This window comes from Hoplias malabaricus, chromosome 3, assembly GCF_029633855.1.
Source record: "Hoplias malabaricus isolate fHopMal1 chromosome 3, fHopMal1.hap1, whole genome shotgun sequence".
Lineage (NCBI taxonomy): Eukaryota > Metazoa > Chordata > Actinopteri > Characiformes > Erythrinidae > Hoplias > Hoplias malabaricus.
The window spans coordinates 36,713,934-36,726,596 of record NC_089802.1 but is presented as its reverse complement, the minus strand read 5'-3'; the positions used below and the strand labels follow the sequence as shown (position 1 = coordinate 36,726,596).

The 12,663-nt window shown below is 41.1% G+C and overlaps 1 protein-coding gene across 5 annotated transcripts in view; it reads left to right on the top strand.

The window, feature by feature from the left end:
• The first annotated feature begins 6,371 nt into the window (after positions 1 to 6,371).
• The window catches only part of stx16 (syntaxin 16), a 46,322-nt gene continuing 40,030 nt past the window's right edge, over positions 6,372 to 12,663 (top strand). Inside the window, exons 1-4 of one of the 5 annotated variants that reach the window (XM_066665050.1) lie at positions 6,372 to 7,096; positions 11,017 to 11,028; positions 11,149 to 11,256; positions 12,125 to 12,292. In XM_066665050.1, the coding sequence (XP_066521147.1) occupies positions 6,974 to 7,096; positions 11,017 to 11,028; positions 11,149 to 11,256; positions 12,125 to 12,292 (411 nt within the window). In that variant the 5' untranslated portion in view covers positions 6,372 to 6,973. The remainder of the gene's footprint in view (positions 7,097 to 11,016; positions 11,029 to 11,148; positions 11,257 to 12,124; positions 12,293 to 12,663) is intronic. The other 4 variants (XM_066665052.1, XM_066665051.1, XM_066665053.1 and 1 more) reach the window with 4 other exon arrangements.

Here is a 12,663-nt window from a genome sequence, read left to right as displayed (position 1 = left end):
TTGAGACCTCCACTGTTTACACTGTGTATTACTGTGTGAGACCTCCACTGTTTACACTGTGATTTACTGAATGTAAAGCTCCGTTTACACTGTGTTTATCGAAGGTAAAGCTCCTTTTACACTGTGTTTACTGTGCGAGACCTCCACTGTTTACATTGTGTTTACTTAAGGTAAAGCTCCTTTTACACTGTGTTTACTGTGTGAGACCTAAACTGTTTACACTTGTTTTTTACTGAAGGTAAAGCTCTGTTTACACTGTGTTTACTGTGTGAGACCTCCACTGTTAATACTGTATTTACTGAAGGTAAAGCTCCGTTTACACTGTGATTTACTGAAGGTAAAACTCCATTTACACTATGTTCACTAAAGGTAAACCTCTGTTTACACTGTGTTTTACTGTGTGAAACACATTGATTGAGGCTTTTCTGACGGTACATTATTCGGCAGTAAGTTCTCAAATATCTCTTAAATGTTGAAGGAGCAAGCTAAAATATATTTATTGTATTTGGTCATAAAATGTCCATGGTGTGATCATAGATTAAGGAAAGAGTCAAAGCTTGTGTTTACTGAAGGTAAAGCTCCGTTTACACTGTGTTTTACTGTGTGAGACCTTCACTGTTTACACTTTGTTTACTGAAGGTAAAGCTCAGTTTACACTGTGTTTACTGAAGCTACAGCTCTGTTTACACTGTGTTTTACTAGAGGTAAAAGCTATCTTCAAATGCATTGATTGAGGCTTTTCTGACGGAAAATTATTCGGTAGTAAGTTCTCAAATATCTCTTAATTGTTAACGGAGCAATCTAAAATATATTTATTGTATTTGGTCATAAAATGTCCAGGGTGTGATCATAGATTAAGGAAAGAGTCAAAGCTAAACCACTGCTGCCTCTCATAGCATTGCTGAAGCAGTATATTCTCTCTGAGACGTGCCCAGTCCGGAGCGAAGTTCCTGTGATCCAGCCATACAAGGTCCTGCCTGTTTCCCACCCTCTGTCCAATCATTTTACAGCCCAAGCTCACTGGTGCCAGGGCTCCAAACAGAGTATCACGGCCATCAAATGACCACGTGAACAGAGTTAATGTTATATTTTACCAGACTCAAGTCCCACTGCCATTCTAAACATCTCCATGACCAGAGACAGGGTAAAATGAGAGGAAAAATTGGCCCTGTGTCTGAAAAGTGGAGGCAGACAAGTAGCAATACAACAAAACAGAGCTAGAGCTGGCAAATTTTCTCCTGAATAGGTAACAGCTAATTATTCCTGAAAAAAAAGACGCCTATGTATAGATTAGAAGGAGTAAAGGCCATAGGTTGTGTGTTTTACACAAAGTGAATAGCGAAAATGTTTGAGAGGGGTTAGGGCTGTGTTCTGTGTGTTTTATATGAAGAAGGTGATTAACAACATGATTGAAAAGTGTAAATACCATTGTTCGTTTGTGTGTGTGTGTGTGTTTTAAACAAATTAAGGAGTAAGAATTGTGCTAGCTTTAGCTTTGCATAGCTGTTTAAAGTGGAAATGAGTATTCAATTAGAAGCTAGAGAACAATGAAAATAAAACTATTAAATAGACCCATTTAATGTGTAACTAAATGCTTGAATATGAAAAATCATGAATAAGAAGCAAGGATCAGCCTGCTAAAATGACATATGGTTGAAGGGGGAAAAAAATCTAAAATAGTTAAAGTTAAAGGTGGTTTAGAGAGTAAATTTTTGTAAGTACATTTTTGCCTTAAGTGGGTTAACGATAAGTAACACCAGGCTTGTCTAGTCAAAATATTTCAGGTGAATTTGGACAGAAAAGGCTTGTAAATGCAGGGACATGGTGGCCTCTAGTTCACTTTTTTGACTTTCTCTTGCATAGGTAGATGTTTTAGTGAAATTATGAACACTTGTCTGTGTAAATAGGTTGATTATGGCACATACTTCTTAGCTATTACCGTCCAAAGTTCTTAACCTTGTCTTTTGCTTTTTTTTTCAAACTGGCAACTGCTCGAGGAGGGGGAGGAGGCAGACAGCTCTCTCCTGCTTTGAAACTGTATTATAGTTCTGATTTTAAAGATTTGGTGTCAATAATACAGATTGCTTCTTTTCCACTGCTTCAACTGCTCTATAGCCCTTTGTTGGGGTGCTTAATGTCTCTTCCCCAAACTCTAAGCAGGAGCTTTTTATTTTGCTCTGATGTTGTTTAGCTTGTCATTTCTATTTTATGTATAGTAAAACCTTATTAAAATTGGGTCACTATTTTAAAATTTGAAATATATCTTCATTTTCCTTTTCTTTTCCAGAAAAGAGAAACTTCAGTTTGTAAGACTGCTTGTGCTCCTGGTCTCCAAGACTTCTCCAAGTTCAACTTTACTTCAACAAATACAGGAGGAAACATCACCAAATGGATTATACCCCAATGTTGAAATCAGGAGAGATTAAATGTGAGGATATGGAGTGTGGAAGCTCCAGTTCTGAGGAAATATCCTCAGCTGCTCCCAACACTAACACATCTGACAGAAAAACACAGAAGAGTACAGACGAGACAATATTTGTCTGCCCAATCTGTGGAAAGAGTTTTATTTATCACAGTTTTCTCCAAAGACACCAACGTATTCACACAAAAGAGAAACGGTATCAGTGTTCAGAATGTGGGAAGAGTTTTACTCAACTCAGTCATCTCAAAGAACACCAGCGCATTCACACTGGAGAGAAACCGTATCAGTGTTCAGAGTGTGGGAAGAGTTTTACTAAGGTTTTTACTCTCAAAAATCACAAGCGCACACACACTGGAGAGAAACCGTTTTCCTGCTCAGAGTGTGGGAAAAGTTTTACCAGACTGAGTGATCTCAAAACACACCAGCGTGTTCACATTGGAGAGAAACTGTATCAGTGCTTAGAATGTGGGAAATGGTTTAATCAACTTTGTAATCTCCAAACACACAAGCGCATTCACACTGGAGAGAAACCGTATTACTGTTCAGACTGCGGGATGAATTTTAAGACCCTGAGGAATCTCCAAGAACACCAGTATATTCACACAGCAGAGAAACCACATCACTGCTCAGAGTGTGGGAAGAGTTTTGTTAGGGTTGACCATCTAAAAAATCATCAGTGCATTCACACTGGAGAGACACCTTATCAGTGTAAAGAGTGTGGAAATGGATATTTTCAAAAGAGGACACTCAAAAAACATCAACATCATTCGTTCACACAGGAGAGAAACCAAATCAGTGCTCAGAGAATGTGAAGAGTTTTACTCAACCCTGTGATCTACAGGAACATCAACACATTCACACTGCAGAGAAACCATATAGGTGCTCGGAGGAATTTTATTCAACTGTGTCACCACCTTTCACCACCTTCTCTCCAATTTTTATTTATTCACAATTTATTCTGTGAGCTCACAAAACACTTCATGTTTGGAACGGCTAAAAGAGGACTGAGTTCTTTATTCTCTAACGACCAAAGTTCTCTCTTCACCTACAGCTCAATCAAATAAGAGACTGATGTCAGTGAAAAGTGGAAGAGTAGTTTTTCCACAGAAAATGTTGAAAGTTTTTTCTGTTCAGAGGTTTTACATAAGGTTTAAATTATTTCCAGAAATGAATCATCTGTTTTTATCCACTGTGTCTGTAATTTTATTCTGGTTTTGAATATTTCAGCTCCACTGTGTCTTAGTGGAAACTTACAGCTGTACACAATATACACAAAGTACAATAGTATCCAGAGGAAAATACTCCTTTAACACAATGGTGGCCCCGGAGTTCTTGCTATGTCATCTGGTATGTCCTGAAAGCTGTGATAGTCTGACGAAATAGTCCAGCGTAAACTCGGGTCCAATAGATCCTGACGACTGTATGTTGTTTTGCTCAACGTACTGTGACACTTACAAACATGCATCAGCAGCCACTCAGACAACGTCACAATCAAGTTCGCTGACACTACTCTGGTTGGACTGATCTCTGAGGGCGATGAAACGACATACAGGGGAGAGGTTCAAAGGCTAGTGGAGTGGTGCTCAGTGAACAACCTGGTCATTAACACCTCCAAACCAAAGAAATAATTGTAGACTTCAGAAGCAAGAAGTCCGACCTGCAGTCAATCTGCATCGATGGACAGGATGTGGAGAGGGTGTCCAGCTTCAAGTTCCTGGGGGTGTATATGGACACAGATCTCCAATGGGGTTCTAACACTTCAGCGGTGGTGAAGAAGGCCCAGCAACATCTTTATTTCCTGAGGATCCTTAAGAGGTTGAATCTGGATAAGAAATTGCTGAAATATCGCTGCTCCGTGGAGAGTGTTCTGACATACTGCATCTCTACGTGGTTCTCCAGCTGTACCACAGCGCATAAAAAGACCTTACAGAGGGTCATCAAGACAGCGCAGATCATTGGACACTCTCTCCCCTCCCTGGAGGACCTCTACAGCACTTGTTGCCTCAGGAGGGCTTACACTATTATCAAGGACTGTACACGCCCAGGACACCAGATGGTTGAACTGCTGCCCTCAGGCAGACGTTACAGACAACTTAAAACAAGGACAAACTGTTTGAGGGACAGTTTTTACAACAGGGCCATATCTTTGCTAAACAAACACCAAGTAGTTCAGGTATAAACAGATCTGGTTTTGTTTAAACTGGTTCAGTGCAATAATGGATGCTGCTAAAAGTTACATTGTGCAGTAACTGATGCTGCAGTTGTGGATAGTGTACATAGGAGAACTCATAGTTAATCACTTATGCTCTTAAATCTGGTTACTGTTTCCTTAAATAATGTTCTTTTAATTATTTCTTGTTTTAACTCCCTTTTCTCTTAATTGCACCAAGGGGAGGGTGGGATGGAACCTAATTTCGTTGTATAAGTAAAATGTACAATGACAATAAAGGTTTCATCATCATCATTATTTAGACAGAGCAACTGAATATCATTCCCGAGACTGGACGTTAGAGGTCGTCCTATAATTAATATTAATACTGTAGCGCTTAGCCGATTCCCCACTGTTTACACTAGTCTTCAATACCGCACTCCTGCCATTCCCCTCTCCGAACACTAGAGGTCTGTTGTCCTCTGGTGTTTATTTCCTGTTGTATCATGTTTGAGATTTGCAGCAAAACAAATGAACACGGTCCAAGTTTGAATTCGCGTTTTGAAACTCAGCTGAACACTGCCCCCTGCAGTTTAGACACCGGAATATAACATGCCGTTTCAGTTTCGGTTTTTGGCCCCTTGGAGACACCGTCCTGTTGTCGGAAATGGAGCAAAGAGCTTAAATGGGAAAGAGATACTCCTCCGCCTTGTGTCACGTCAAGAAAACTGCAGTGGGGTTTGGAAAAAGAGGAAAAGTGTCAAAACAACAGTTTAACGTAATTTTCTGTTCCATTAGAGCAAAACTGAATATTTTATATTTATATATAATTTATACACACACACAGACCCCGATAAACCATGGCTTTATAACCACCCCACTGTCCCTTCTCTCAGCTCCACTGACCACACTTCTACAGTTACCATTGTAGAGTGAACACTAGGTCAAATAACACCGGAGTGTATGGCAGGATCCTGACAGTGCAGCACTGAGAACTGCTGTGATCAGGAAATCTGCAGCATTTTGACTTGTCAGATTGATCATTCCTGATCTCTGATCCATCGCCTAAAATGTCCCAGACAGCGAGCATAAATCAGTCGACTGTCATTAAAAGTCTGTCACACCACTGACTGTAGACCACTTCTGGTCCTCCATCGGACCACTCAGATTACTGTCCTGTACAGGATATAACTCATTCATAATCTCACACAGATTTTACATTCACAGAGACTTTTATTCTGGAAAAACTAATACAAATATGACCAACAACTCTCAGAGATATTATAATGAGTATAAGCCTGATATAAAATGATGTGCTGATTAAAATTATTTAATAATCTTATTTATAAACAATAACAAAAAGAACCTAATGAAGGAGAAAATTGGTCTGTGAATGGAAATTTCTGTTTATCCAGCCGTGGTCCGCCGTCTCCATGCTCTCAGGGTGTCTGTAATTTTATTTTAAAAGACTTTAGTTTAGTCATAAACCCAACTCTGCTATCGCTAACGTAGTTGCCATAGTCACTGCTCACATTCAGGACATATAAGGATGTACTGCTGAAATCTAAATATATGTTTATATTACCTTCAATAACAACTAGTGCAGATGACTAAGAATATTCACAAAGTAATTTCACAGATGTGATATTTCAGTAAAAACTGAAATGTTAAACTGCAGCTTCCACGGGACTCTGAGGTAAATGTGTAATTCCCACCAGTGAAATGCAGAGATGAAGGGACCGCGGTGTGTGTTCTCTCGGTTTCTTTAAGAGCATCTTGGTTTACAGCGGAAGTGACGTGTGTAAATGCGTGTTGTGTCTTCGTGGAGCTGGAATTGTGTCTGAGACTCGGTACGGCTCCAGGATCTGGTACCGCTCTCCGATCTCTGGAACCGCCCTCCAGAGCTCCGTACCGTCCTTCAGACACCGGTGCCGTTTTTTAGAGCTCGGTACGGCTCTCCAGACCCCGGAACCGTTCTTCAGAGCTCGGTACCGCAGGACAGACTCCGGTAGCGCTCACATTCAACTCGTTCGGGGTAGAACCAGGTCCAAAATCAGAGTCTAATGAGAAACAAATAGAGACTTAGACTCTTGGTGTGGGTGTGTGAGAGAGAGAGCTTTAGTGTGATAGTGTAGGTGTTTGGTTCGTTGTAATTGTGTGTGTGTGTGGTAGTAGTGTCTCTGTGTGAGTGATACATGTTGGTTGTTTGTGTTTTACTGTTAGTGTGAGTGTGTGTTGTGGGGATATTGTGACAGTAGGTCTCCATTTGTGCAGTTGACTGTGGGCTGTGCTGATAGTAAACTGTAAACAGTGAATAGACTGTAGACTATACTGTAGAGTGTATAAAGACTGTAGACTGTAGGGAGTAAGGGCAGTAGACTGTAGGGCTAAGGACTGTAACCATGGCGACCCGGCGGCTGACGGACGCGTTCTTATTAATGCGGAACAATGCGATCCAAAACCGGCAGCTTGTGGCCGAGCAAGTGAGTAAACCCCGCCGCCCGCTGAACTCTCACAGCAGTGCGGTGAGTCCACCACTGATATTACTACTGACATTACTGCTGATATCACCGCTGACATTACTGCTGATATCACCGCTGACATTACTGCTGATATCACCGCTGACATTACTGCTGATATCACTTCAGATGTTACTGCTGATATCAGCACTGATATCACCACTGATATTATTGCTGATATCACTACAGATATTATTGCTGATATCACTACAGATATTATTGCTGATATCACTACAGATATTAATGCTGATATCACTACAGATATTATTGCTGATATCACCACTGATATTACTGCTGATATCACCACTGATATTACTGCTAATATCACCATTGATATTACCACTGATATCACTACAGATATTATTGCTGATATCACCACTGATAGTACTGCTGATATTACTACTGATATCACTACTGATATTACTGCTGATATCACCGCTGATATTAATACTGATATTACTGCTGATATCACCACTGATATTACTGCTGATATCACTACTGATATTACTGGTGATATCACCACTGATATTACTGCTGACGTCACCACTGATATTACTGCTGATATCACCACTGATATTACTGCTGATATCACCGCTGATATTAATACTGATATTACTGCTGATATCACCACTGATATTACTGCTGATATCACTACTGATATTACTGGTGATATCACCACTGGTATTACTGCTGACGTCACCACTGATATCACTGCTGACGTCACCACTGATATTACTGCTGACGTCACCGCTGATATTACTGCTGACGTCACTGCTGATATTACTGCTGACGTCACCGCTGATATTACTGCTGACGTCACCGCTGATATTACTGCTGACGTCACCACTGATATTACTGCTGATGTCACCACTGATATCACTGCTGACGTCACCGCTGATATTACTGCTGGTATCACCACTGATATCACCACTGATATTACTGCACATTTCACTACTATTGTTCATTAATACATTCATTCAATTATTTCTGATAATCATTAATATTGCCACAAAAATCACTACTCATATTACTATTAAGATTAATACTGATATCAATATTATTGCTATTCATTCTACAACTGATATTATTACTAATATGATTACTGATAATTTTACAATTTCAAATAATGCTACTAATATGACTACTGTTATTAGGACTATTATTACTACAGATTGCCTTAGCTTGCCATAATTATTTCATTCATTTTTCTGCTAATCGGATATTATCACTCATATTAGTACTAATATTGCTACTTACATCTATAATGATAAATGTTGATATTAATATTGATGTCACTACTTATATTAATACAGATATTAATACTGATATGAATGAGTCTTGTGAGCAAGGCTGTAGTCAGTCTCATATTTTTGTTTTCTGTTCCACATTAAATATCAGGCCTCTGTCTCTTTGTCTGCCTGCCTTTCATCTGTCTGCCTCTGTCTCCTGTGTGCCGCTGTCTGTCTGCCTGTGTTGCTGTGAAAAGAAGAAGTGAAGGAGCAGATCAGTCATTGATTGCTGATGATAGCACTGTTTGCAACAGAGATCAATAAACAATAAAAGATTTGTATGGGAGTAGCACAGGGTTCTCTTGAAGATGTTATAACAATTCTATTGGGGTTCTGCTAGAGTTCTGTCCAGAAGTGCGTTTGTTCCAGTGGAGCTTAATTTTGGGTTTTGTTATGTTGGTTTAAAGGTTCTGTTGTGTTCTGTTGAGGGTTCTGTAGGTTTTTCTGTTTAAACACATAAAGAATCTCCACTGATGCTCTGATGAGTCACAGTGATGTAGATCAAAGTGCCAGTGCTGTAATGTCACTGGTGAACGGCATGGTAATAGAGCAGTGTTTTCAGCAGATGTCTGAACACAGTGGACTGAACCTAGGGAGCTGAATGCAACAGGCCCAACAGCGCAGGGAGTTGTGCACAGTGGACCAAATAGAGAGGAACACGAGGCATCTCTTCCTGCAGCTCTCACCAATATCTCCTGGGGTATCCCCAGTTATTCCCAGTCCAGTCAGGTTATATCATTCCTTCAGTGTGTTCTCGGTCCCCCACCATAGCCTCCTGCTAGTCGGACATGCCTGGTGTACTTGCAGCAGGAGGCATCCAGAAGGTGTCCTTATCAGACATCTGGAACACCACAAGTGGCTCCACTCAGTGGTTCTTCTACAAGCTCCTACTGGATTACGGAGCTCCTCATTCGATCATGGAGCATATGCCCAGCAACCTCTGGAGAGAACTCATTCTGACCACTGGAATCCAAATCAAACTTTCAGCCATTACCCAAAGCTCATAACCACCAATCAGCTACGACAGCCCCAGTATTGAGGGTCTTCAGCAATTCTGGGCAAATCTTGTCCACTGCAGAGGTCATTTCCAACTAGGCTCCTTGTAGGTAGTGAGTGGAGTTCTGGAGAGGGTTCCGTACATTTTGGGTGACTTCACTGCTCATGTTGGTGATGACTGGGAAGCCTGCAGAGGAGAGATGCTCTTAAGTGTACTTGGGACATATGATCTGAGGCCATATGTTTTGAATATTCGGTTACAGAGAAGGGCTGAGCAGGAAAACTACCAGAGAAATGTGATAGGCCCAAACATATATATTTTGAATGTTTGCTGGGAAGTGTTTGTAGAGGACTCTGCCCAGAATAACTTTAGTTCCCATGTTCAAACATATTCACATATTCCGGAGGAGTTAGGGATCATGGAATATGGACCGACCCTGTTCAAGTCCTCTATTTGGGAGATAGCTGCATATCACTGGCCAAAAAGCTTGTTGGTGCTTGTTACTGCGGCAAACCAAGAACGTGGTGATGGACGCCAGTGATGAGGGAAAACATCTAGAGTGAGAAGGAGGCTTTTCAAACTCCCGATTCAGCGGATGAGTAACAGCAGATGAAACGACAGCAGCTGTGCCAGTTGCAGAATAAATTTTAGAATGATATCTATCCGACTCTGTGTATTCCCTGACGGCTAGCTTAACCACTGAGCTCTGGACACATGAATAAGAGCAAGTAAGCGTTAGAGCAGAGGTGTCCGATCTCTCGTGCAGAACCGATTAGGACCGTGTTCTGATTCTGAAATGCAGAGCAGCGTTTACACTCTGTGATGTTTTCTGTGAGACTGTGTCTCCAGGTTGTTCACCGTTAGAGAAAATCTCCCCACACTGTTTCAGCCCTGACACCATCTTCAGATCCATCCCCAGTGCTGCCACAGCCATCCGTCATCAAGAGTCCAGCAGAGAACCAGCGTCCTCCCACTTCCCCTTCACCATCAGATGTTAGAACCCTGACAAAACTGCACTTTGTGTTCTCCTCCGAACGTGTTGAGCCAGTGCACTATAAAGAGAGTATTGATCAGGGTTGTGTATGGGGTAGTGAGCTGGGAACTAATCAGAATGGTGATCTGTTTATTGATTGGGGTATTGATCTGATGTTGATCTCTGCCACATTGTTCTGTGATGAATGTGTAGCTGCTTCTTGACTTTTTCATTTGTGTTTTGTGAAGTGTGTGTAATTTTTGTGGAAATTTTAATGTGATTAATCTGTGGTGATTTTTAAATGGATTCTTAATGATGAGCTTTGTATCTTCAGTGTCGTATAAGAACTTTGCCTTCATTTATGTATGATTGATTGGTTGATTGTTCTCTTTGAAAACACCAGTTGCTCTTTACAGTAGCAGTCAATGATGAACACACCAGAACAGCCCCAAATTTACTGCATTAATGTGTGTTGTATTGTGATGTAATGAGACTGAGGTGAGCTTTTATTACGATACTGAAGAATTGCCATAATGTAGAATGATATAATGATTTTGTTCAAACCTGATGCTGAATTTTGGGCTCCTCTCTCCCTCTCTCCTTCTTACCTTCTCTCCTTCTGTCAATCATTGGATGGGACTCTGCTGGGCTCTGCCAATCACGTTAGGAGTATGATGAGGTACTCTCCAATAACTTTCTGCTTGAATGGGATTCACTTACACAGAGCTGTAGGAAATGAGACATTTACAATTTTAATTTTAACATTTTACACTCACGGGGCTCTCTCTCTCTCTCTCAGTTGGTTGATGATCGAATGGCTCTTGTGTCAGGGATCAGTTTGGATCCAGAAGCTGCTGTTGGGGTCACGAAGCGTCTTCCTCCGAAGTGGGTTGAAGGAGTGGACGAGGTGAGCGACTCTTTGACCTTTGGACTAAAGAAAGAAGATTATATTACGTTTGTCAGAGAGAGAGACGCTGTGAGTGACAGGAATAGGCACTGGGAGATTGTATTTGTGAGATCTACACAGTGTTGAGATTTTTTTAACAAGGACCCCGCCTTTCAACTGCTGGATTTACCACAGCAACAAAGGCCCCACATCGTAGTAACCATGTAACCAATCACCTACGAACACCATCACAAACGTCAGGCAAAACCCTGCAGCCAGCTGAGGTACAGCAGCAAACATCTGGCTGAGGAACTGCTCCCTTTTCTGTTTAAATGTTACAGATCGTATAGGCAATATCGCACGTATCATATTTGTTTTCGTAAGAATAAACGTCCCCAGTGTTTTAGCCGCTCGCTCTGTTCTCTGGTTTTCTCAGTTCTCGCTGATCTGGAGCCATTAAAGGGGTTTGTTTGAATTTTAATTTTTTTATATATTTGGAATATTTAATAAAATGTTTAATTCTGATTCCAGTATCGGAATGTTATTAAGTTTTTGCTGGAAATTCAGTGAATTTAAAAGGAGTGTAATTATGATGCTGTTATAATATCATTATATCAGTGACATTAAATGTTTAAATGACAGTAATATCGTTTATTGCAGTCATTCCCCGAACAATTTATGGATAACCTATCATGACAGGTGTAGTCCAGAGTTGGTGAAATACTCCATAACAACCGGGGAATGTTTGTCCCCTGTGTGATTAAATATATTTGTGTGAAGTGTCTCACAGCTGCACAGATGTTTTAGAAGATGTTTTCATTCAGACGTCCTGCAGGTGGTGTATTGCTGGTCCCAGTGTTCAAAAAGTTTCTCTCTGGGTTCTCCTCAGTCTCACGGAGAGTGCGTTGTGTTCCAGATTCAGTATGAGATCTCTAGAATTCAGCAGAAGATGAAGGAACTGGCGACTCTCCACGACAAGCACATGAACCGTCCCACACTGGACGACAGCAGCGAGGCGGAGCATGCCATCGAGATCACTACACAGGAGATAACACAGGTAATACACACACACACACCACTGAGATCACTACACAGGAGATAACACAGGTAATACACACACACACACACACACACCACTGAGATCACTACACAGGAGATAACACAGGTAACACACACACACACCACTGAGATCACTACAAAGGAGATAACACAGGTAACTCACAGACACGCACACACAAACACACACCACTGAGATTACTACACAGGTAACACACACACACACACCACTGAGATTACTACACAGGAGATAACACAGGTAACACACACACACCACTGAGATCACTACACAGGAGATAACGCAGGTAACACACACACACCACTGAGATCACTACACAGGAGATAACGCAGGTAACACACACACACCACTGA